General features: G+C 38.6%; 3 protein-coding genes across 3 annotated transcripts; 1 reads left to right on the forward strand and 2 right to left on the reverse strand.

The window, feature by feature from the left end:
- Positions 9,773–17,170, reverse strand: LOC18767645 (transcriptional elongation regulator MINIYO). The gene is made up of 10 exons (XM_020570680.1): positions 16,907–17,170; positions 15,995–16,808; positions 15,609–15,703; positions 15,267–15,454; positions 14,234–14,339; positions 13,863–14,123; positions 13,499–13,687; positions 11,068–13,365; positions 10,676–10,885; positions 9,773–10,131 (listed from the first exon to the last, which is right to left on the reverse strand). Exons 1-10 carry the CDS (start codon positions 17,132–17,134, stop codon positions 9,940–9,942), a joined length of 4,581 nt encoding a protein of 1,526 aa, XP_020426269.1. The 5' UTR covers positions 17,135–17,170; the 3' UTR covers positions 9,773–9,939.
- On the forward strand, positions 17,354–19,730 carry LOC18768831 (F-box protein SKIP23). Its single transcript, XM_007201729.2, has 2 exons — positions 17,354–18,619; positions 19,298–19,730. Exons 1-2 carry the CDS (start codon positions 17,432–17,434, stop codon positions 19,328–19,330), a joined length of 1,221 nt encoding a protein of 406 aa, XP_007201791.1. The 5' UTR covers positions 17,354–17,431; the 3' UTR covers positions 19,331–19,730.
- LOC18766851 (rop guanine nucleotide exchange factor 1) lies at positions 19,881–23,309 on the reverse strand. The gene is made up of 5 exons (XM_020569798.1): positions 22,770–23,309; positions 22,314–22,430; positions 21,670–22,199; positions 20,992–21,345; positions 19,881–20,648 (listed from the first exon to the last, which is right to left on the reverse strand). The coding sequence occupies exons 1-5, from the start codon at positions 23,044–23,046 to the stop codon at positions 20,217–20,219; spliced, it is 1,710 nt and encodes a 569-aa protein (XP_020425387.1). The 5' UTR covers positions 23,047–23,309; the 3' UTR covers positions 19,881–20,216.

Raw genomic sequence — 26,544 nt, forward strand, 5'->3', positions numbered from 1 at the left:
CCTAGCTTTGCGTGTGTTTCTTTTTTATGGGTATATTTTATATTATATATTTAACCTCATTCTTAGTATATTTTGGTTAATATTTTGGAAGAATTTTGATACTTTGAATTATATTTCCAATATAGGACTTTCGACTTCCTCTGGAGCAAAACATAATCAAATGGATAAATTTTGGAGTAATTCCAGTTGAAGGACGTTCGTGAGCCACTTAGCATGATCGTGTCAAAATTTTAGATTTTTCTACCAAGCGGTTATTTTCTGACGATAAAATAAAGTAGCAGTGCGCGGTTCTGGAATAATGACGTATTGGGTTTTTATTCTGTTTTTGGAGCCCAAAATGACCTCGGATGGATTTGTGGCCTTCTAGAGAAGTGTTCAGAATATTTTTATCTTTAACACAAGCTATTTTGGGCCAGATTTGGAGGAGATTTGAGGCCAAAACGTGACTGGGAAGATTTTGGGCAGATTCTTCTAATCCAATTTGGACTTTATTTCCTAGTATTCTTTTATTTTAATTAGTTTCCTTGTGAGGATAGAAAAGCTGTACATTGGCAGCTAAGTTTTAAGGTGTATTTAAGCTTCTCACAGTAATTTTAGGACTTCTTCTTTTTGGTTTTTGAACGTGACATTGTGGAGAGCAAGCTAGGGTTTTGGGTTTTTGCTACTTTAAGGTGTTTTCATTCTTTTCCTTCTGAATGATATTTTCTTGGATTTTAATTATGAATATGCGTAACTAATTCTCTTTTGCTAGGGTGAAGCCTTGAACCTTAGCATCAATATGTGACTTTTTATTTAATTGCTTATGATTGAGTGCATGCCTACTTTGAATTGTTAATCACTGTTTTAAACTATCTAATTGTCTTAATGCCTGATCATCATTAGGATCTTCAGAAAAGTAATTGGATGCAATTTTGGTCGGAAGGTTCCTTGAAATTGACGCTGGCTTCTTGTGATTAATAATTGTAATTTCACTTAAGATGAACACAACGTCTTAAGGGTTGCATGATTTTTCAAAGGGTTTTCACAAAACTTAATGAGTCTTTCATGTTCAGATTTGATCCGAACGTCCGGACGGGTAGAATATACATTAGGAAAACCTAACTTTCAAAGTGGCATGTGCAAATCATAAGTAATTGGTAAAAGTTCATAGGATTGCTAGGTGATGGTGAAACCCTAGTACTTTTATAAATTGGTATTTCAAACCTTTTTCTTTCATTTGTATTTGTTTTTTTGTTTTTTTGTTTTTAGTATCAACCAAATCATCTTTATTGACCTTTTATTTTAAGTAGTTATTTGAAATTTGTTTTTACTTAAATTGCTAATTAGTCCTTGAGGAAAACGACCTTGCATGAGCATCTACACTACAATAGCCTTGTATTCTTGCAAATATTTTAAGTGATTTTAACCCAGTTTACATAGGTACTAAAAATCCTATCACTTTTCTTTGTGCTTCGTTTGATTGTTGCTTCTCCTTTTGTTTGTTGCGCTGGTCTGTTTTGGCTGTGTTTATGAAGATCTTTTTACCCAAAAAAAAAAAAAAACGTAAATCCCAAAATCTGTTACGAATGCAGTGGTGGATGTGGCATCGACGACGCTTCATCAAGTGGTGGTGGTAGGGTTCGTCGGCTCATGGGTTGTTTTAGGGTTTTGGTTATATTGGGTTTGTGGGTTTTGTTTCGGCTTATGTTAATTGTGATGATGTGGGCTAGTAGTTTTAGTGCGGCTTTTATTCGTGTTAGTTGTGTTTTTAGCATGTTAATTTGTTGCCCTCTTGGGATTTGTATTTTAGATATCTTGTTGATGTCTTTGATTCTACCATTGAAGTTTTATCTCATGAAGTTTTTATTTGATTAATATATATATATATATATACAATCCCGATCTCTTGAATCACAGGAGTCCAAGAAATTGTGGTCATCTACCGTTGGATGCTAATCCAATGGTTCAAAAAGTTTCTTAAAAGAAGTGCAAGAGTTAGTGAACCGTTGAATTTACATCCAACGGTAAGTGACTAAAAATCTCTTGGACCCCTGGTAGTATATATATAATTTGCAAGAAGAGATTGGAGTTGAAAGCTTTATATACATAATGTTGTAGAAAATCCGCTGAACATTTAGAAATCTGTCATCCTCATTCGATATTGAACAGTCAATTTTGAAGTAGATAAGAGCAGGGAGTGAAGGTAAATCAACAAGAATCACTTATTTATTGAAAAAATCTGCTTGGGAAACTTATTTTCAAGAGATTATCATAAGATCCATCAGATGTGATTCAAGTGGAAATTAATTGCATTATAAAAGGCCAAGAACAATCCAGCCTAGTTATGGCCCGCTGATATCCACTCAGTTCATCATACTCATGCTTTTCTGATTTTTACCTTTGCTGTGCGTTGATGATAAGGTGGATCCTGGAAACTAAATTCATTTGGCAACTTGTGAGAACAACTTCTTTCACGGAAACCCTACTGGAATTCACATCTATTATCTCAACCACAAACACTCGTTTTCATTTCCTTCAATAATGCCTCTATGGACTCAGCAGTGCGATATGAAAATCAAATCATTTAGAAAATTGCATATAAGAAAATAATAAATCAAGTTCATACATGGTCAATGGGAATTCAATTGTTACAAATGGAAAGTGATTCACATATTTTAATCACAGTATTGCAAGGATTCCAATCTCCTCTTTAGTGTCTTTTTTTTTTCTTTTTCTTTTTTTCCGGGTGAATAAAAGCAAACTACTCAGAGTGATTTAAACAAACCATCCGAGTCTTAGGAACAGCCAACAAGTCATCTAAAAGTTGAAACACTACAGACAGGAGCACAATCAAACACACATAGGCCCAAATCGAAGTTATAGCTCAAGTTAGCTATACAATCAGCCACCCCATTCTTCTCTCTGTAAACATGGAGGACTGAGCAGTTACCAATCTGTTTTGGATAAGGAGAACAGCTGCAGCCGGATCCATTTCAATCACAAGGTTCCTAATACCTTTGTCAATCGCAAGCTGCAACCAAAGAAAAGCCTCCAAACTTCAGCTTTCCAAATTAAATTTACTCCTTGGTTAAGTTTAATTGACACATCCTAATTCAGGGTGTGTACAACAGAAACACAGCTTGATTTCTTAGGGTGGTTTCTCCAGTGTTACAAAATACAGAACAGTAGTAGGCTTTGAAATTGCGATGACACTTTTGAACTAGATTTGGTGGGGTGCGCCAGGCCCATGCAATAGTGCAACGCTTGGGCGACGCGCGAGAGCCCCAATAGCAAGCTACTGTGGAGGACACTCCCCCAAAAGAAATTAATTTAATATCGTGTGGACCATTGGTCCACGTATCAGATATTAAACTGATAAGAACAGATACTACACTTGATCTTAGCCAAAAGGCCGAGAAAGGTATGCTTCTTTTCTTCTCTTCTTTCTCCTTTTATAGGGCCATTCACTTCCATGCTTCCTTGGTGAAGCCGATGTGGGATTGTTACAAACAGCTAGAGGGTGCCACGAACGAAGGCTGAGGGATAAAGATTTTTTAATCGAATCGTACTAGAAATTATGGAAAGATGCTTGCAGGAACATCTAACTCATTCAATATTGTATTATAGTATAAATTAATATTTAGCTAGGTACATTATTTTCTAGCTGTAACATCAAATACCCACGTAGGATACATGTGTGACTTTGTTGAGGCAGATGTTTTTGGGGGTAATGTTGTAAAATAAGAAAGGAAGACTTTGTCTATTATTTACAAAGATCATGACTTTGTCTATAATTAAGATACAGAAAAAACATGTCATGTGTTTACGAAATTCTTCCATTTCAGACAACTTTTACGTTTTCCAGATCATTGACTACGCTTTATTCAAATCATAGCAAAACAAAGATAGCCATGAACTCAGATATGGGTGAAACTTGAGTAGAATACATTAAACATGTTTTGTTTTGAGAGTAACTCTTTTTTTCTTCTTTTTCTTTTGTTTCTTCAATCCTGTTTTAATACCCTGCCAATCGGGTTCTGCTTTTACAGGATGTTTGCCATGCATTGCTAGAGCTTCCATTAATAATGTGCCTTTGTTGATGCAACAGCTCTGGTTTTGCAGTTTCAAAAGTGATCTACAGAAAATCAACAAGAATCACTTATTTATGGAAAAAATCTGCTTGGGAAACTTATTGTCAAGGGATTATCATAAGATCCATCAGATGTGATTCAAGTGGAAATTAATTGCATTATAAAAGGCCAAGAACAATCCAGCCTAGTTATGGCCTACTGATAATCTCAAAAAATCAACAAGAATCACTTATTGGAATTCGTCTCAGTACCACCTACCCAAAAATACCATTCGTGGTTCCAAAATCCTTACAAATAAGAAAATGACCGATTTACCTCTATCTCAAGGGTAAATTCGTAATTCATTTTAATTTATTTAAAATAGACATTTAATTTTGGAGTCGGGGTGTTACATCAACAGTTTTATCAAATGGTGGAGACTCAGTTTCATGCCAGAATTCAGGTTCTTCGTTCTGACAATGGCAGAGAATTTCTCAACTATGATCTTAATCAGTTCTTACAAGATCATGGCATCATACATCAGCGCTCATGCCCTTACACTCCCCAACAGAATGGGGTTGCTGAAAGAAAGAACATACACTTATTGGAAGTTGTTCGTGCATCTCTCTTTGGTGCCAATATGCCACGATCCTTTTGGGGCGAATCCGTCGTCTCTACAACATACCTTATCAATCGGATTCCCTCTAGTATCCTCAATTTCCAAACACCACTTCAAACACTTCACCACCATATCCAAACACCTCCCACCCCAAAACCTGGAACCCCGGATTTTTGGCTGTGTTGTATTTGTCCACTTACATGATCACCAACAAAGCAAATTGGATCCCCGAGCAGAAATATGTGTTTTCATTGGCTATGCACCTCATTAGAAAGGATACCGGTGTTATCATCCTTCTAGTCATAAAGTCTTTACCACCATAGATGTTGTGTTTAGGGAACATGACTTATATTTTTCAACAGCCTAGGAGGAGAATCGAAAATCCACCACTGCTCCAATTCTCGATTTTTTTCCCCAGGACGTCACTCTGCATCAAAATAATCGGTCGCCAGTGGAAAGCAACCAATCACCCCCCTTAGTTCTTCAACTACAGAGAACCTGCTTCAAAACAACTAGTCGCCAGCAGACAACGACCGGTCGCCAGAGGAAAACGATCAATTGTCTCCAAGCTATCAAAATCAGGAGAAGGAAATTGAACCGTTTTATGAGATTTTGCCCTCTTCAGCTCCAGTACCACACCAATCACCTGTTGAGGAAGTCATTCAGGTAACATCTTTTCCTGAAACTGATAACACTAATGAATCACTTATTTATTTTTAAAAATCTGCTTTGAAAACTTATTTTCATGAGATGATCATAAGATCCATCAGATGTGATTCAGGTGGATATTAATTGCTTATTAGAGGCCAAGAACAATCCAGCCTAGTTATGGCCTACTGATGTCCACTCAGTTCATCATACTCATGTTTTTCTGATTTTTACCTTTGCTTTATCCTCTGTGCGTTGGTGATAAGGTGGATCCTGGAAACTAAATTCATTTGGCAACTTGTGAGAACAACTTCTTTCCATAATTTCTAGTACGATTCGATTAAAAAAATCTTTATCAAGGAAATTAAAATGTATACTACCGATTATAGGAAATGCATATTAAAAATTGAGTATTCAATACTGTAAAAATCCCAATGAAATTGATATATTTCTAAATGTTGAACACATGTTCTGTAATATGTTTGAGCAAATGCGTTGTGGCTGCTATATATCTGTGTATCCCAATAGGGAGATTTTGTAACACTCGACACCCCCGCGGCTATACTTATTTTTATTTTTTTTTAAATAGGGATCAAAGCTGCTGCCCGATAACTCCCCATCCCCAAATGAGTTTTCACTCATTTTTTAGCAGTTTAGCTGTTTTTGCTGGCTTTCTCTAACACCTTTTGTTTCTGGCCTCCTAGCTTTGCGTGTGTTTCTTTTCTTCATGCTTCGTTTGATTGTTGCTTCTCCTTTTGTTTGTTGCGCTGGTCTGTTTTGGCTGTGTTTATGAAGATCTTTTTACCCCCAAAAAAATTAAAAATAATAAAAAATACTAAATCCCAAAATCTGTTACGAATGCGGTGGTGGGTGTGGCATCGACAACGCTTCATCAAGTGGTGGTGGTAGGGTTCATCTAGGCTCATAGGTTGTTTTAGGGTTTTGGTTATATTGGGTTTGTGGGTTTTGTTTGGGCTTATGTTAATTATGGTGATGTGGGCTAATAGTTTTAGTGCGGCTTTTATCCGTGTTAGTTGTGTTTTTAGCATGTTAATTTGTTGCTCTCTTGGGATTGGTATTTTAGATGTCTTGTTAATGTCTTTGATTGTACCGTTGAAGTTTTATCTCATGAAGTTTTTATTTGATTAATATATATATACAGTCTCGATCTCTTTGGACCACAGGAGTCCAAGAGATTGTGGTTACCTAGCGTTGGATATTAATCCAATGGTTCAAAAAAAATTCTTAAAAGAAGTGCAAGAGTTAGTGAACCGTTGAATTTACATCCAACGGTGAATGACCACAAATCTCTTGGACCCCTATAGTCCAAGAGATCAGGACTGTATATATATATACTTTAAGAGAAAATTCTCACCAACTACTTCTAGTTCGGATAATGTGGATGGTTTGAGTTCGAGAGATGTGGTGGGTAGTTGGAAAGAAAGTGAGTTGCAAGATGAAAACTTGTCATAGACAATTGTAATATGATTTTTTTTCAATTAATTATGAATTATAATATTATCGTTTCATTTTTATGAGTCCATTATTTTGAATATAATTTTTTTAACCTTTAAGATGTTGACCCCCGGAAGGAAAATTTTTGGATCCGTCCCTGGTATATATAATTTGCAGGAAGAGATTGGAGTTGAAAGCTTTATATACATAATGTTGTAGAAAATCTGCTGAACATTAGAAATCTGTCATCCTCATTCAATATTGAACAGTCAATTTTGAAGTAGATAAGAGCAGGGAGTGAAGGTAAATCAACAAGAATCACTTATTTATTGAAAAAATCTGCTTGGAAAACTTATTTTCAAGAGATTATCATAAGATCCATCAGATGTGATTCAAGTGGAAATTAATTGCATTATAAAAGGCCAAGAACAATCTAGCCTAGTTATGGCCCACTGATATCCACTCAGATCATCATACTCATGCTTTTCTGATTTTTACCTTTGCTGTGCGTTGATGATAAGGGGATCCTGGAAACTAAATTCATTTGGCAACTTGTGAGAACAACTTCTTTCACGGAAACCCTACTGGAATTCACATCTATTATCTCAACCACAAACACTCGTTTTCATTTCCTTCAATAATGCCTCTATGGACTTAGCAGTGCGATAAGAAAATCAAATCATTTAGAAAATTGCATATAAGAAAATAATAAATCAAGTTCATACATGGTCAATGGGAATTCAATTGTTACAAATGGAAAGTGATTCACATATTTTAATCACAGTATTGCAAGGATTCCAATCTCCTCATTAGTGTCTTTTTTTTTTTTCTTCTTTTTTTTTTTCGGGTGAATAAAAGCAAACTACTCAGAGTGATTTAAACAAACCATCCGAGTCTTAGGAACAGCCAACAAGTCATCTAAAAGTTGAAACACTACAGACAGGAGCATAATCAAACACACATAGGCCCAGGTTAGCTTATACAATCAGCCACCCCATTCTTCTCTCTGTAAACATGGAGGACTGAGCAGTTACCAATCTGTTTTGGATAAGGAGAACAGCTGCAGCGGAATCCATTTCAATCACTAGGTTTACCTTTGTCATTGCAAGCCGCAACCCAAAAGAAAAGCCCCCAAACTTCAGCTTCCAAAATCTGTCCTCTCCCCAGATTCCTAACAAACCCACTGACCCAATAGTGTCTTGTCACTAACGAACGACATTGAATTTCCTCCTCATCTAACCGCACCGTAATCCAAAGTCAGCAGTTCTTTTCAGTTCGCGAGGTTAAGCTTAATTTACATATCTTAATTCAGTGTGTATAGAAACACAGCTTGATTTCTTAGGGTGTCTCGGGTGTTACAAAATACACAATGGCGGGCCTCGCAATTGCGAAAGACAATTTTAATTTTGAACTGGATTTGGTGGGGAGCGCCAGGCCCATGCAATAGTGCAACGCTTGGGCGACACACGAGAGTCCCAATAGCAAGCTACTGTGATGGACCCTCCCCCTAAAGAAATTAATTTAATATCGTGTGGACCATTGGCCCACGTATCAGATATTAAACTGATAAGAACAGATACTACACTTGATCTTAGCCAAAAGGCCGAGAAAGGTATGCTTATTCTTTTCTCTTCTTTCTCCTTTTATAGGGCCATTCACTTCCATGCTTCCTTGGTGAGGCCGATGTGGGATTGTTACAAACAGCTAGAGGGTGCCACGAAAGAAGGCTGAGGGGTAAGGGCTGTAGCTGTGAGTCTGAGATTCGAACTAACAGAGAGCAAAACTGATTTGGTTTATACATGCATACATCTGTTAACAATGGTAAAACGTTGGCGACAAAACGAAGATACTCAATTAACAAAGGACTGCTTTTCTCATAAAAGAGAAACAAAGGCCGCTTGCGATTTGGGATAAACGTATGGCCAAGGCTTGGTATCTGTGCTAACTATTTATGGTTCCAAATTGCTTAGAAGAAGTTAATCACACTCATGCTCTAATTAGACGATAACACAAGTTAAAACACTCTTTAATTGGTGTTCACTCTTCATCTATTATCTAGACTTGAACAAGCCCCATTCATGTTCAACTGACCCAATTGACACTTTTCATCACACAATGATACAAGCTTCAAGGAGTGGCTTATTTATTAGTCTATCATATAATTCTTCTAAATTATCAAATCTAATCCTTCCAAGATGTTGATGTTAGTTCAAGTATCGAGGCTGAGCGAGAAAATGAATTAGGATTATCTGATAAGTAAAAAGTTTCATTCTCTTCTATTATAACAAAATGATTGAAGGCCACATTATCGTTTCAAAAATGACATTAGTTCATGTCTACCAGGAAATCAAATCAAAACAATTGGGCTGTCACTTGTTATACAAAACACAATCTATTTGGAGAGAAAATAACAAGAGGCTAGTTTTGGGTTTTTCAATTTTCAATGATAGGAGTTGAACTAAAAATCAATTAGAAAATAACAAGTGGCTAGTTTTGGGTTTGAATCTTTCAATGCTCATGCAAATTTTCTGGTGACAATGAAATTCTGGTGTTCTTAATTACAAATTTGAAAGTTTTTTTTTTTTGGGTCAAGAATTGAAAGTCATTTCATGTTCTAATAATTAGTTGAAATTATAATTATGTTGATGAAAGAATGCTTGAACTAGGAATTGTAGGGCTTTACCCCGAAGGGAGCCCTTCCAGAAATTCTCAGAGGCCACGGCTGAACCGAGGCCAGTGAGGGGGTTTGGAAATAGTTTTCAACCAGCAATAGACGCGCCTCGGTTAGAACCTCATAAGCTGCGTCATTGCCCCAAGCGCAAAGATACTTAAAACTTTGGCTTCGTCTCGCTTTTATAGACACTAAAGCAACTCAACTTTTATCACTCTGTCGATGTGGGAGTTTGTTGGGTTCAAAACAAAGGCTTACTAGACTTGTTAAACCGATTTCCAATTGAGCAAGTTGTCTTTCTCACCTGGGAAAATAATCTGTAGCCTCAAATCAACGTAAAAAGGATTCTGTTCAATTTTTATTATGTACAAAAGGGAGTTCAGACATTTACAAGTTGGAAACATTGTTCATCTATGCAAAACATCCATTCACCAAGCCGGCCTCTCTCTCTCTCTCTCTCTCTCTCTCTCTCATAAGCGTACGACATGCACACACGCTCACAACATTTTGTTCTTTAAGGAATACCTTAGCTTCTCCACAGCAGCTAAAAGTGAGGAATTTGTTTCACAAGCTTCATTTAGTAACACAAGCCTCTTCTCGATGGCATTCCAAGCTGGTGATCCATCCTCTTGCTTGATCCTATCTGATGTAGATGGCTTGTTATATTGAATTAGGTTCAACATCATTGCCTGCAATTACATTCCACATTTGGATTAGATTTTCTTTCAATTATTGCTTTGTGGAGATAAGGGCCAAGTAGAAGAACTGAAAAAAGGTGGTTGTGATATGAATAGTTATTATGTACTACGTATTTCCACAGTATAAACAAAACTAACTTCAAGTTCATATCAAATAATGTATTCTATCCAAATTGATGATGGAGGCAGCCTGGAAGGCAGTCCCCATTGGGCCATAACTGTGCAATTAGAACCAATGGTTCAAACTGAGAGTTTAATTCCTTTCGAAGGGGCTGCTTAAATTAAGAGAACTACTTGGTCAACATTACAAAGTGGTTTCCCTTTCTCTCTGACTGCATTCATTGTATTAGTATACGACACAGTTCATAGCAAAATATCATTTTCAACATAGATGGAGTTGTGTCTGTACAGGAGTTCTTAGGAGGCATATTTTGTATGATACACATTGCTAGACACAATCTACTCTCTGGACAGATTTACGCACTAAACACGATATACACGAAGAGTTTAACAACTGTGGAAATTTTTTGCATACCTCATGTTGTTGCTTCAAGGAGAAGTCTAGCAAAAGAGACCTCGAAAGCTTATTCCGAAGCAATAGCTTATCACCTGTGCACGAATTAAAAATGAATGCTGAAAGGTGATGGAGAACCAGTGTATATGCAAGTGATCCTCGACTTGCAGCTCTATCGAGGGCACCAGAAGTCCATGACTTCGCGTAAGCCTCCAAAATACCAAAATCATCCTGCACAAGCACCAGATTTAATACATTTTCATCACCTTGCAGTAAAAAAACCATTTATTTTAAATTGCATTATTACTCTCTCACACACAAACATGCACACACCCCCACAATCGCTCAAAACTAAATTAAAGATACTCGAAGCTCATATTGATACAAACAAGTCAATGACTAGTCAGCAGTACCTCAACAGGTTCGAGGTAACCCTCAGCATCAGTAAAGCAATTCTCTAAAGGTGGCAGAAGTTCAAGAACACGAGAATTAGTTAGTGTATTCCAGGTAGCAAGGCGCACAGGAGCTTCCACACAACGGTGAAGATAAACTGCAACTTGCCGGCCATAAACCAAATCACCATAAGATATAGCAGAAAACTGCTCCACAAGAGTTTCAATGAATGTTGAGTAAGTCTCGTGAATCTCTGATTGGAATGCCAGAAACTCCACGTTGTTTTCATTTCTAGGTTCTGTCAATAAGTTGCACGATGTTGCCTGATGAAGAAAATTCCCATAGAGGTCTTGCAAAGCTTCATAAATAGCTCTACTCCTCTCATCCTCAATGACACCCATTCCAACAAGTAAGATCATAGATAGAGAATGCAATTTCCAAACTAACGATACAGTTTTAACTGGGGATGGGATGTCATCTGGTAAGAAACTGGACAGTGCTTCAATACCCAAAAGGAAGAAAAGCCCAGCTTGGGAAACTACAAGAAAATCACCTGGATCCTGAATGAGATCTTGTAAATTGGAAGATTTTTTAAGACCAGCCTGCTTGCTATCACAAAGGGTTGAGATTGGACTGAGAAACCAGGAAATGGGTAGTGGCAGCCTCTGGTGAGCCCACTCTACAACTAAAGAAGTGCAATCTTGACTGATCATATGTGATGTGTCCAAGTCCTCATATATGGTGTCAAGGGAACCTTTACCATTCTTAAGTAGTTTACTGCCAGATAAATTATTGCCATCACTATCTTTGAGCTTTTTCTTTACAGATAACCATCTGTTATTGAAATGGGAAGCTAATGTTTCACTGAAGAGTAGGTAATCCTCTTCTTTATACTCCCAATCAAACACTTTAACTCCCTTATTCGAGAAAAGAAAACGCCTAATACGGAGATCAAGGTACTTCAGAACTGAGACATCAAGCAAAATATTTATTGCCTTTTTCACATAAGTCACTTCTGTAGGTCCTGCAGTTACACATACTCCTAGAGATGAATTAATTGCCAGCATAGTCAAAGTCATTTCTTCTTCGGTGGGGATATCAAAATTGGACACACTCTTCCAAATTTCAAGTAGGTCAATGAGAAATCTTGAATCAGCTTGAGACAACAAAAAAGTAGCAGACCAATATCCTCCACCAGAGGCACCCCAGCCAACTCCCACTCCAGGAGCAGGACCACCCCTGCCAAACATCTCAATGGACTGCACAAGGTGCCAGTCTGAAGCAACTAACTTCATAAAAGTATTTTGCACACTTCTCAATTCAACCAAACACCCCCCAAGTATACCATCCTTGAGTATTTTCTCTTCTCTTGTTGAAGTGTAATTTTGGAAAGGAGTTTGGACGCCTGTCCTGGCTAACATTATCAATTTATCAATGCTAACGATAATCCCCACTAACCCCTGTAAGCAACATACAGAAGCTAATGATGTTTCACATGTACCCTGACTTCTCAAATGACAAAGTTTCTCAATGAAGGAGCCACTTCCATTAGGATCTTTTCCATGTTTTGCATCATTAGTATCTGAAAGGTCCATAAACCCATTTTTAATAATTTCTAGTCCAACTTTAGGAACAAACTCTGGAAGCCATGGTACAAGACTACCACTTTCATGCGAGTGGACAGTATCATCTGGGATCACTTTTTCAAGCACTCTGGAAAGCATGTGCATGACAGCTGAATACACCCATAACAAGGAAGTCACTGATAAATCTTGGGACACAAGAAGAACACCAACTCCATTTTCCATCTCAAATAAATTACATATGCTAGGATCACTCTTCATAACTATCCACTTCAAAGCTATATCAACCATTGGACCAACATGGCTCCAAGACCAGAACTCAGTGTCATCACCAGAATACTCAGAGATTTGGTTGCTCAGATTCTTCTGTGAGAACAAACTTGGAAGTCTTCTAGCCAAAGCCTCCAGCACAAGGTAGCCCTCCGTAGTGATGGATGCAAATTCACTAAGTACATCATTCTCTATAAGCTTTTCAATTATAGGTGGGTTCAGCCATATGCACAAATTGGGGAAAATATCTGAGAAGTATGACACACAGTGCCCATGCTGAATGCAAACCTTCCAAAAACGCAGCTGTTCAACCATCAAAGCTGAAGAAAGTTGACAGTTTTCCTTTCCAGATTTTACCCATTTGTCAAGGAAGGAAATAGATTGATACAAATGCCATGTCATAGTTTGGAAACTCCCATTCTTTATAAAACCAACACAATTCCTCCCATCAGATTGAGCCAACACCTTTTATATACACAAAATTAAGGATATGAGTATTAATTTTATCTCGAATTAAATGCAGGTACAATTCCCATCTAATAGTATTAGGAACAAAACCTATAAAACAACTGGAAATAAAAGTACACAAACTGCCTACCTTTAGAAGTCTAACAGACTTTATTTTAGAAGGCTGGATTTCTACACTCTCTTTTGCAATAAATCTGCTGACAACTGTTTGGATTAGCCTTTGACAATTCTTGACTGCATTTGCACATTTTGGGGAATGCCTTGCAATAGCTATAAGTAAAGAAATGATGTATTCTTCCAAAGCCGCTGTAGGGTCTGACTGAAACCACACAAAACAATACACTTTAAGAGGAAACTGAAGATCATTTTTCCACAAGTTCTTAAAAAGTCCTTTAATCAACAACTTTTCTAGCAGTATCTTACTATATATATAACACTACTAATTGGTGAATCCGTGTTTGCTCTGTTCTGTAAAAAGAAAATAAAGGACTAACCTCCAAAAGATAACGAAGCCTTGGAAGGATTCCCATCCGCACCAAACCTGCAGCAAAATCTTGTCCAGCAACCACAACATCATCCTGAATTGTACGTTTCCCTTCAGTCTCATCATCAATAATTTCCTCATCAAGTGCAAGAATATTAGAAGGCTTAGCATTGTACTTCCAGAATCCACCACGAAGGAAACCAACAGCAATCTCTGGTTTACTTCTGAATACAGGGGCAGTAAATGTATCCTTATGACGAGTTGCTATTTTCTGAGAGCAGAATACATCAAACTTGAAGTAATTAAATACTGATAGATAATTAAAAAAACAAAGATATATATAAGTATAATAGTAGGAAGAAAAGGAAAGAAAAACTCTACCTCTGAGATATCAAAGAAGTTCTCATTTACATCATAGCTCAATATGCAGTGAAGAACTTTGGCACAAGCTAGAACTACAGAACTATGGTTATCATCGAGACAAAGCCTACAATTCAGAGGTTAAATTGCAAAATTATTAAGTCCAAAAAAAATCAAAGAATCAGAAAATGGTGAAGTATCTCCAAGAAAATAATTATATCCTCAGGTAAACTGTTTTATTCTATCAAATACTATAATTGGTTGATCATAAATCTAAGTCATCAAATAATTTTTCGAGGGGCATATGACTCTAGCTTGGATATATAGGCAGCAAACAGAGAGAACACACTTAACTTTTTCTCGAGGGGAATATGATGAGTTAACTATAACATGTAAAGATGAAATAACTAGATTATCTTACCTTTTATGATCCAATAAATGAACAGAAAATTTAGAATAACTCATGTTGAATACATGTAATGAATTTTATGAAACCATTAATCTGGGCAACAATATACCTCCTTGTTATCTAGGTCATGATAATAAAAGGTACAGAGTATAAATAATCATGTATTATTCTGACGGTACAAGTGTACACGTGGAGCATATATCAAGCTAGAACTGATTCCTAATGATATAAAAAGCATTTTTAGAATAGACAATAAAAGAACTTGCTAGTTCAAACTATAATTGTGCATTTATATTTCTTTATCAATGTTTTCTGTGCCTTATCTGGATCCACGGATTGCTTTATACATGGCAGGTATACTAAGGACATAAAAAATATAAATGGTAGACGATGACACCTGAATCTACTCATTAGTGATGATACTGATAGACATGGTTAAAGAAAGATCATAACTCAATATTACAAACAGTCAACTCTGTGAAACAACATTGAGGCTTATCGATGTTTGACAGATCAATTGGTATGCAATAACACCACAAAACAAACTCACTAACAGAAGAGTAAGATTACAAGATAAAGGCAGATAATTCAGGCATGACTGGTTTCAACAAAATTTTGGAATATAAGGATTCAGATATAACACACCTGAGAGATAAAATAAGCTCAGGTTCAGGGCCAAGTGCATAAGCCCAAACAGCCTCCCAGTCAATAGATTTCTCAACTTTATTAGCATCTCTTCTATCAAACTGCACTTGCATTTGATGAATATTCTGTAATGCCTTATCAAGCACAGTTGAAAGGAGATGCAATGACAGGGACCGTTGTCCTGGAATCTGAAACCACCAAACAGCATATGGTAAAACAAGATAACAGAAATCAGGAGGAAGAGCTACAAGATTTCGGACATGATATACCAGAGACCCATGAACATAAGATATTATCCAAACCGTTATTTCACAACTACAGAAATCAAGAATATAAACTGACCACACTCCTAGTGAGTGACACTGCTTCTTTGATTGTATAGCCAGCAGCACCAGGATCCCCCTCAGTACGCAGGAAGTCACGCTCAGAAACATTACCTGTAACATGGAAGAAATAATTAACTGAAAGCCTATTGAGGTACATGTTATCTTTTTAAAAAGTACCATCATTAATGCAGTTGCACTTCCCAGATAGCAAAATTACCGATGCTATTAATTTCATTGTAAAAGAAAATTTACCTACAGAATTAAGTCCCAGGCTTTTAGAGAAAATAGAACAGTAAATATAGCAAAGACACAAGAGTGATATCCATAATATCTTGTGAAATAGAACGAAAAGAAAAGGTTAGCTTTTGCCCGAAAATTATATAAACGAGTAATATAACTTACTACTCTTAGGTATCTGGTGGGAACCATTTAAAATAACAGTCCCATCCAAGGAAAATCTTAATTCCCTAGCAGCCTCGACTCTCTCCCTCCAAGCAGTCCACAAACTTAGACTCGCTTGGCCTGAGTTCTGCTCCAACCCATTCTCTTCCGCAGTATTTGTATGGTTTGAGGTAATTGTTGTGTCCACATGAGACATGCCACTTTGAGAGCTAGGGGAAATTTTTGGTTCATTGTTATCCGAACTGGGGCTTCTTTGCTTCCTCAATTTCTCTTCACCCCTCCTTTTGAGCACATTAAGCAGCGCAGGGTCCAGCCTTCCCATGATCTCAGCCTGTGCTTCAGCAATCTCATCCGCTGACATCCCTTGCAATCGAGCACGGTTCTCTTCATCAATCTGAGTCTCAAGCGACATGGACACTTGTTCATTTTGAACATTATCAGCAAGGGACTTTGGACTTGGGCCAGCTTGAATTTGCATGTCATTCTTACCCAATACAAATTCTTGTTCAGTCAAGTTGCCCAAAACAGATTCTTGTTCAGTCTTCAAGTTGCCCAACAGAGGCTTTGGCTGGGGATGCAATTTATTTGAGCCATTCTTTCTAGTACTAGCTTCCATTGTTTCCCTAACTGTTCTAGTCCTATTCACACCAAGCTCCTTCTCTGCCCACTTGCTAAAGTCCATTTCTTTTTTCTTCTTCCTCTCTACTGGGTTGGCATAAGGCTTTATGGGTTCAAAGTTCATAACATCATCACCGCCATCACCATAATCCACATCCTCATTACCGCCCAAATTACTATTCACCGGACTTCGATACTGTAACATCAACCAAAACCAGTCACAAATTCATGTACATTTTTCTCAAATATTCACTAAACCGTTTGACAGTAGCCAATCAGCTTGCTAGGGCTTACCGGGAGGGCGGAGCGGTGGCGAGCAACAGGGAAAGGAAGAACGGTGGGCCGAGGCGGTGGAGTGGGGCCCAGCATTGACTTATCGGAAATACCTTTCTCGACTATGCCGCCGATTAAACTCGAAGCATCGCCCTCGTTTAAATGAAGCGCGTCGGTCCCGACTATCACCTTCGTCTTCCTCTTCATCTCGCCTGGACTGCTTGCTTTGCTGCTTTGCTTCTTCTCCATAACTATGAGCTTCACTCTGAATGAACTTTCAGAAAGTAGGGCTTGGACATTTGGGCGGGCTCAATTTAATATATACCAGAGTCCAGAACCAGCCAACAACAAGTACCGAAAACGACGCCGCTTGGCTCATTTTAAATTAGACTAAACGACGACGCCACGTGCCGTTTTATACCACTGTGGTCCCCACTAGTTCCTTTGGCCTTTGGCGTTTCTCATTTCTTCTGATTTTCCAATAGCTGTATCTTCAACTTTCTCGCCAATTTTCCCGTACTTTCCCGGGAAAGTGAAGTGAAATCCATGGCCGATTGGTCTCAACTCCCCAAGGAGCTCCTAGAGGAGATCGCTAAGCGCCTAGAGAGCCCCTTCTATCTGCTCCGTTTCCGATCCGTTTGCTCCTCATGGCGGTCTTCAGTCTCTTCCAGACCTCGCCGTTTACCAGGTCGGTTTCCGTTCCTCACAAACCATGGCATCTGCGACACCACCTTAGGTTTCCACCTCTCGCAGCGCACCGTATTCCTCATGGGGTTGCCTAATTTCCGCAACCAAACAAACCCAGATTGCTGGCTGGTCAAGATCGAAGAAGACGTGCCTGGGAGAATGCATTTGCTGAACCCACTCTCGCGGTTTCAGCTGAAGCCTCTGCCTGAATCTTTCCCAAAGGTATTGGATTTATCCAAGTTTTGGGTTTTTGAGTTGGGTGGAGAATATGTTCTTCACTATGTGCATTTTAGGCCTTTTGTTAATGGTAACTCTTTTGGTGATGCTGGCAATTTGTACATGGAAAAGGTGGTTTTTATGTTTTTGGGTTCCGAAAGCAATGATTTTGTGTTGCTTACCATTCACGTGTCTGGGAAATTAGCTATGTTTAAGTCTGAGGATAAGAGGTGGACTATAATTCACGATATGCCTTCGCCTTATGATGATGTTATACTGTTTAAAGGACAATTTTATGCCGTTGATGGCACCGGACGTACTGTGATCGTCGGTTTGCACTCAAATCTGAATGTAGTTGCAAATCCTGTGTTTGGTGGTGATAAGAAGTTCTTGGTTGAGTCAAGTGGTGAATTGTTGGTGGTTGATATGTATTTGAGCATGGCTCCAGAAACCGATTTGGATGTTGATGATGAAATCATCCAATTGCAATTCAATGGTTGTTTGACTGAAAGAACAGTTAGGTTCAAGGTTTTTAAGTTGGATAGAGAGGGGAAGAGATTGGTCGAATTGAAAAGCTTGGGGGATAGGGTGTTGTTTTTGGGGGATGATTGCACCTTTTCTGCCTCGGCTTCAGAGTTATCTGGTTGTAAAGGGAATTGTATATTTTTTACAGATAATTTCTTCTATACAAGTGGTGAAGATGAAGGCGTGTTCAAGGGCCGTGATATAGGTGTGTTTGACTTGGATGATGGTAGTATTGCACCTTTATCTGATTATCCAGAGTATTCAAAGCTGTTTTGGCCACCCCCTGACTGGATTGCACCAACACAAGTAAGTTTAGTCTTTTTGCATTTGGAATTTTGCTTTGTGTTTTTTCTCATTCTATGTTGTGTTTGCACTGCTCAATGCTATCAGTCTTGCCAAGTTCTGATAGGTATATTTGATAATTGTTACAAACTCATATCTGGCCCTGCCACCTTGATGCCAATTTCTGATAGGTTCTAATTTAAATCTAGTACCAATGCCACCTTGATGGTCATTTTCCGTTGCCAAGACATTCGTACTTAATTAGTGCATGGTGCTGTAGGCAGTATATTGTTCTGATAAATCCCCAATTTTCTAGATATCAGTTTTGCCTTTTTGGTTACTGACTATTTTTGTCGCAATAACTTATTCAGATTTTTTAAGATCTCTGGGCCTTGGCTTAAAGGCTTTGACAACATAATGTCGTACCATTGTTGGTTTAAATCCCTGATTTGAAGCAATTATACTAGCAGCTGACTGATATTGAAATCTCTAAGTTTGATTGCTGGTCCTCCTGATGTTGCAGCCAAATAATTAGCAGGCTCATAGTGAATATGTTTTGATTGGATTGATTGTCGATTACAATAAGTGCTACTCTAGCTGGTATTCCTGCCATTTGAATCCAGATTTTCATCGTTAGTATCCGAATTGATTTTTAATCAACATAATGAAGGAATGCAAATGCTGATTTAGTGAATGCAACAGGTGCAAAGTCAGTTTGAAGAATTGGCTTTGTGAGATGGAGATGGATTGTGGAAAATCAGTGCACAACTTTGTAATAACCCGTTAATGCATTTGAAATCCAAGACGTTTCAAGTTTAAATCTTTTATATAGTAGAGTGCAAGGTGAAAGCACAGTTCACACCCTGCGGCTTTGCCATCAACAAGTTCAGGTGACCAAGCCAGCCTTTGCAACCAAATCAAGTGGATCGAAGTTGCCATAGACATGAGTCTCTTTATGAGCCAAGGATATTTTACTACTTTCTGTAAGGACCTAAACCTGGAAGGGGAGTTGTTAAGAGGCAGCCAATTCCTTGTTAACTGAAAAATAAATAATAATAAAGTATGTACCATGTACTTTATTTGCTTGTAAATTACTGAATTATCAGTGCTTTTGGAAACACATCTATCTTGTTCTTTTGCTTTTCTTAAATTACTTAAGCTGCAACACTTCAGCTTCTGTTTTTTTCCCTATTTTTTATTGATTACCATGGAATATTATGATAGTTTTGGTCAGTATATATCTGGAGATGAGAAATGGACCATATTTTCAAGACACTTATTCATATCTTGCCATGATTCTCTTTAATGCGAAGTTACTAATCAGTCCAGAACAATTGCTTGAACACTGGCTTGATGTTAATCTGGTAGCAGAGATCCAATCACAAGTTGTGTCTACGGTATGGTAGCTAAATGGCAAAACGGGAATTTTAGAACCAGCATGAAATTAAATAGTCTTTTTTCTCTTCATCTACTACCTGATCAAAACTATAGACCAACCTATTTCTATTGCTAATAAAGACTATACAATATTAGATCTCGACAGCACCAAGGATCCAAGGCTCTGTAACTTCTGTTGTTTTATGGACCTACTTCAACTTAAAACTGAGCTAACATTTTTAAGTCAATCCCGCTCGGGAGCGTCCCCGGTTGTTCTTCTAGAGCTTAGGCTTCCAGCATATGACCACACCCTCTCAAAATCAGCTGCCAGTAATTTCTCTGTCTTCTCGTCTAGTGCCTCTTTTCGAATGCTGCGCTTTACGCACAGAGGTGTCCTTCCTGGACTACCAACAACTGGAGTGGAGGAACAGAAAGTCGGAGTTGCCAGTGGAGAGCCATAAGGAGTGTGTTGAATGGAGAAGGGGCTGGGCGACATCCTCTTCTGGATAGGAAGGCCACCCAAACCTCCCCTGCTGAAAATAGACATTGATTCTGCTGCAGCACATCGCTTAGTAGCATCATCAACAAAGAGGACATCATCTATCCTTGCCATTATGTTAAAGGCCAGACTCTCCATAACCCGCGAGTAGCTTTCCAGAATTGACTGCCCAACGTCCTGCAAAATTAACCCCAAAAAATCCTTCAGAATTATCTTTGGAAGATTTGTTGTTCTAAATATCCTATTACAGAAGATAATGCAGTAACCACATGGTGCGTCTGTCCTTCGGACAGTCTCAGACATAAATGATTGAATCAAATAACTCGTAATGTGCCACAACGAATTCATAGTCTCCAAGTTTACAAAACCAAGGAACTCAACAAATTTGATAAACCAGTGTATTCAAAGTAGTAATAAAAGAAATTAATCTTAAGCAGTATGACATATTTCACAAACCCCAAGTTCAGGTGACCTTATTCTAATCTTAAGCAACATATAGATAACATACAGTGAAATGTACCTTATTGTATTGTATTTTGTTCATATCTAGTGCAGTTTGTGGGAGGCCAGGGAAACGATGCCTTAGGCTGTGTAAGAGGGTCTCTGCTCGTTGGGCCAGAAAATGATTTTTTTCAGTATCAGAAACAAGTCCCTTGACCTTGCCACCCCAAGATGCACGTTTAGCTTTCTGATGATTATTGTGTTTTTTCTGGTCTTTCTGCTTCCAAACATGCACAGCTGCCTCAATCCTATTGGCTATTTCTAGAGTTTGATGTTCTGATGACAAGTCCAGGCAATCAAGAAGATGCTCGGGTGAAAACTGGTCTGCGGTTATGTAACGATAAATGATATCACCCAGACAAGCTTTCCCACTCTGTCATGAAATGGAGAACAAATGGTGTCATAAGAAATTTAAAATCAACTAAATGAAAGTTACATGTTGAATAATAATTCCTGAATATTGATTGATATTCAGCATCTATTTATGCTCTCATTACGAAATAAATAAATAAATTGAATGGCACTGAAATATAAACTCACACACTTGTATCACCTTTTAATTAGGAAAGGATATTAACACTCGCACAACATGATATTACTCTTAAATATATGAGGGGATTAAAAAAAAGAGATGTTGCTAGTCGTAATCTAGTTACCATATGTGTCAAATCATGAAAAGAGATGTAGAAACCCAAACCTTGGGCAATGACTCCATGTAAGCTCTCGGGATTTCCATCTCAGCAAGCACACTACTATTAATTGCCATGGCAGCCTTCAATATCTGGTTGCAGCAGTCCCTACACTGCTGCAACTTCTTTCGTGCTTCACTGGACAACCCATTTGGCGGAACTTTTGGATAGGGTAGCCACCACTTCTCTTCCTGCCTAATTGAAGGCCTTCCACCGGGCATAAACCCCTTACCATCATTGGAATCATCCACAATTATCCCCCGGTCAACATAGCAAAACTCCGTCTCACAAAACCCATCAAGCATACTAAGCAGCATTGCGTCAAGCTTCTTTATGGCAGGTAGATTCACATACAAGTCAGAGCGTGGTCGCATTTCCATGACTTCGTATGTACCCCCACCTGGGAACTGTTGTATCGAAGGCACAAGTTCAACAATTGAATCACTCACACATAAGAGCCACTCCATCTCTCGGCGCCACATTGCCTTTCTCTGTGGTGCCAGTGGCTCTAACCTCCATAACTCACCAAAAACAGTTGCTGCCATTCCAACCCAGTAATTGAGTTCAGAAAACCGAAATTCCACATATAAAAAAGTAAAGTCTCTGCCAAAATCACACAAGGGTGTGCATATTCCAAGAGGATGTGACTAACCAGAAAGATTGGTGATGGCATTTGAGATAGCAAGGGCAGTGCAGACTCCTTTCCCTCCTCCAGACATATCTTCTCCAAGCAGAAGCTTAGCGAATCTCTCCTTCATCATTTCAACCTCTGCAACCATAAATTTTATAAAAATAATAATAATAAAAACTTCATAAAAAAACAAAATAAATGGTCTTAAAATAGGACAGAGTCAGATCTCTACTATAAGAAATAGGATAAGGATCAATTTGCTTCAAAAGTGCCTCTTAGGTTTGGGAATTAAACTGGACAAGTACTTTTGAGCACTACAGTTTTCTTAAGAATTTCTGTTTAGGCCTTAAATTCACTATCTACTCCTTTGTCCGCACTTTTCTCGGAAGCCAAACACTGAGCAAGAATCTCCTCAGAACCAAATTTAGAAACAAAATTAAAAACAAAAAGAAATAAAGTAAAAACAAAATCCAATACCAGACAAATCAGCGTCTCGTTTCTCCGGCTTCTCATCCCAAGCCACCACATCCTTTCCTCCGATCACCGGAAGCATAACCGGCGCCTGAAAACAAAAATTTCCAGGCACCTGACGCGGAGATGACGTCATCGAGCTCGAAGCCCCTTCCGCATCGAACCTCCGGCACGAGAAGCTGCTGCAACTCTCGGACTCGCTCACATCGGCGCTCAGACTATAACTCCCACACCGCTCCTCGCTCTGCTGGTCCGAGACGTCCTCCGACGACACACTCCCCATTGTCGTCCAAAAGATCCGAATGAACGTCCGTACAGAGCAGATCTCAGGCGCACATTCGTTACGGCGAAGCCTACCGCATAGGATAAAAGGAGATGAAGCACACTCTCGCGTGGTCTGAAGAATGTTGCAGACAAGAGAAGTTAGTGGTGGTGGTGATGGATAAAGCGATTTCAGGTTTGCTCACAACACACTCTTTCACTCTTTCTCTCCACTCACTTTCTCTCTCCAAGAAAAAGCTAATGAGACTCACTCTGGGACACAGTGGGGTTGATGATGATGAAGAGAAGGCACCAAAAGCAAAAGTGACGCCGTTTGTTCTGCAGAGCTGAGCACCCGACACGCTCCTTTTCCAGCGGGCCCCACCTATGAGCTCTAATAAAAAGAAGATTACTATGCCATCGTGACGTGGCAGTGTTTGCTGACGTGTACGGATACGTTGTGGGGCCCTGTCTGGGAGATGGAGGGAATTCAGAAGTTTTGCGTGGGAAAGATACCTAACGGCGGTTTAGAGGTTAGCGAAGTATTTTTGTTTTTTCCTCGCTCGGAGAGAAAGTTAGGATGCGCGCGTCCTCGGTTTAAATTCCGTGCGCTCGCATCCCCAAGCGGGCGATTAATATTTCGTTTAACGACATCGTTTTCAGTGTAGATCTCTTTAAAAGCATTAACGATTAGTCTTGGGTAATTACGTTGATTAACCATTTATTTCAGAGCATATTAAATATCTTTTAATGCAAATTAAAGAGAGTGAATTCAGAAACGACCCCCGCTTTTTATTTCAATGAACGAGCCAAGTGCGATATGGACCGTTAAATTGTTCTGAACGTGGGACCAAGCGAAAAGTCAGTCCTGGATCCCATAGGATCTTAACGACACCGGAGAGCATCTCCATGAGCCGGGGACAGGTCTGAGTCGTCTGACACGGTGTGAACGACAAGTATTCGGTCGGAGTCCGTATAAGGTTACGTATATATACTACGTTATAAGTGTACGCATTAGCCCAAAGCAGAGCATCTCTTGGACAGGTGTCGTTTTTGGATTGTGTTTCTCGATTGGGTGTGGTTGGCAGTTTTTTTTTTTTTTTTGGGTCATCCGTAAAAGTCAATTTGCTTACGCTTTTTGACTGGTGGTCATTCACTCATTATCGAATCGATCAAATCTCAGCCAATCATCCGCGGGTGACATGGTGGGACCAACGTGTGTGTCGTTGATCAGAAAGGGAAAGGGTTGGTGGGAGAAAATTACGATCGTATAGGTGGGGGACCACCGTAGTGTTTCGCTGCACGTGACCGACATGTAGCCCGCAGACAATAGGACGGCGGGTCGGGTACGTTTATTTGGATGAGCCCAGTTTGCGTGATGGACGGTTTATAATCAGGACCGTGTATAGAAGGATCTGTGGGACCAATGTATGTTGAATTTTCTGAGCTACTATTTGGAATCTTTTAGAGCATGTACAGCGCCAGGGGTTGGCCCAGGCAAAAGGCAAAAATCAGCCCAAGTCCAGCTCCAGCGCGCGCAAAGCAGCCCGGGCAAGCTGCGGGTCCCACGAGCCCGGGCAGGCCCAAGGGCGAAAATCGACTGGGCTCGAGCCCGAGTTCAGGTGACGTCAGCGCTGACGTCACCACCAACGGTTACATGCCACGTGTCGGAACCGGGTGGCTCCGATTGGATTTTTTTCAGAAATCCTACGGTTCTCATTTTTTTGGCCAAAAAAATTTTAAAAAAATCCGAAAAAATTCTGAAATTTTTTTTTAAAAAAATACCAAAAATGTATGTATTTTTTCCCTATAAATACCTAACCATTTTATCTACTTTCAACACCAAATCTTCATACAATTTCTTCTCCATACAATATTTTCTACTCTCCACTCACATAATTCATTTTCCACACCAAATCTCCATACAAACTCATCTCCTTCCAATATTTTTTACTCTCTACTCATATTTTCCACTTTCCACACCAATTCCATACAAACTCTTCTCCTTCTAATATTTTTTACTATCCACTCACATTTTTGTACTACTTTCCATTTGTAGAAAATAAACAAATGGCATCTTCTGTTGAAATCGGAGGCTCGTGGTCAACCCAGGAAGATATTGCGTTGTGCGAGTCTTGGGTGAACGTTAGTCATGACCCTATCACGGGCAATGAGATGAAGTTCCATCATATGTGGAGCAAAATTCATGGAGAATTTTGTCAAAGATCGGGTTCCATTCGGACCGAAATGGCTTTGTCTAGTAGATGGAAAATTCTAAACAAAGAGTTAGGGAAATGGAGAAATGCCTTGACAAAAGCAAAGGAGAACATTCGGAGCGGTGCGAATCTTTCCGATGAGGTAAAATATTTTTAATTGTCATTTTAATCAATTTAATGTAACTTTTTTTTATTGCATATTCTATTTCTTTTTGTTGCACAATGTTTATTTTATTTTTGCATTTCCTAATTGGATTTATTTATTTACATAATCAATTTTATTCTTGCATTTCAAATATGTTTATAATTTCATGCATAATCTTTATTTTTTGTTTTTGCATTTTCAATTTGTCTATATTTATTTACATAATCAATTTTATTCTTGCATTTCAAAATAGTTTATAATTTCTTGCATTGTATATTTTTTTAATGCACTTCCAATTATTTATTTTGAATAGATCATACAAGCACAAATGTGGTTCGGTGCCATGGGACAAGGGAAAAAAAGTTTTGTGCATTTCCAATGTTGGGAAATTGTCAAGGATTGTTCCAGATTCAAAATTATTCTTACCGCACCCCCGGTTGTGTTGCATGAGACGCCGCTCCACGAATCGCCATTAACCGATTCACCATTGGACTCCCCAATGGAAACGGAGTCACCACTCCCACGTCCGCCGAGACCTATTGGGAGAAAGGCGGCAAAGGCCAAGAGAGGGGGCACTTCGAACATTGATTGTGTTCAAATATTCGAGCAAATAGCTAAGAACAACTCTCTAAGATTGGAGAGAGACTTGAGGAGAGATGAAGCGGACAAGGCACGATTGGAAGCCTTTGCAATTGAAAAGCAACATGCAAAAGAAAAAGACGAGGATGACAAAGAGATGAAAATCATGGCCATGGATACGAGCCATATGTCTCCTGAAACAAAGGCCTATTGGAAACATAAACGAAGGGATGTGATGAGAAGAAAACTTTTCCATGACGACGGACCTAGCAATACGGATTGGCTAAATGATGAAAACCATTAGATTGTATTGTTGTATTTTTTTATAATTGTTGTATTTTTTTTAAATTGTTGTATTATCCTTTAATTTGTTGTATTGTTTCTTTTTTATTCAATCAAAAAAGCATTCTATAATTGGACTACTTATTAAAAACATTTGAGCATTCCTCACAAAGATTAATTAAAAACAAACCTTCATTTATTGCAAACAACACACAAAACAAACCATACATAAAAGCATAATAATAAAAAAGACCTCGCAATAATTCCACAAAACACAACACACAAAAACAAAGCATAA

The sequence above is a fragment of the Prunus persica genome, chromosome G8, assembly GCF_000346465.2.
Source record: "Prunus persica cultivar Lovell chromosome G8, Prunus_persica_NCBIv2, whole genome shotgun sequence".
Classification (NCBI taxonomy): domain Eukaryota; kingdom Viridiplantae; phylum Streptophyta; class Magnoliopsida; order Rosales; family Rosaceae; genus Prunus; species Prunus persica.

Bases quoted from the DNA above. Each gene is read 5' to 3' on its own strand.
- LOC18767645 (XM_020570680.1), bottom strand. From the start codon at position 17,134: ATGGAGAAGAAGCAAAGCAGCAAAGCAAGCAGTCCAGGCGAGATGAAG. The intron at 10,886-11,067 runs GTACTGCTGACT...GTGCTTGTGCAG, and splicing joins GTTACCTCGAACCTGTTGAG to GATGATTTTGGTATTTTGGA. The intron at 10,132-10,675 runs GTATGCAAAAAA...ATGTAATTGCAG, and splicing joins CCTTGAAGCAACAACATGAG to GCAATGATGTTGAACCTAAT.
- LOC18766851 (XM_020569798.1), bottom strand. From the start codon at position 23,046: ATGGGGAGTGTGTCGTCGGAGGACGTCTCGGACCAGCAGAGCGAGGAG. The intron at 22,200-22,313 runs GTTAGTCACATC...TTGGAATGGCAG, and splicing joins TGCCATCACCAATCTTTCTG to CAACTGTTTTTGGTGAGTTA. The intron at 20,649-20,991 runs GTACATTTCACT...TTAATTTTGCAG, and splicing joins ACAAAATACAATACAATAAG to GACGTTGGGCAGTCAATTCT.
- LOC18768831 (XM_007201729.2), top strand. From the start codon at position 17,432: ATGGCCGATTGGTCTCAACTCCCCAAGGAGCTCCTAGAGGAGATCGCT. The intron at 18,620-19,297 runs GTAAGTTTAGTC...TGAATGCAACAG, and splicing joins ACTGGATTGCACCAACACAA to GTGCAAAGTCAGTTTGAAGA.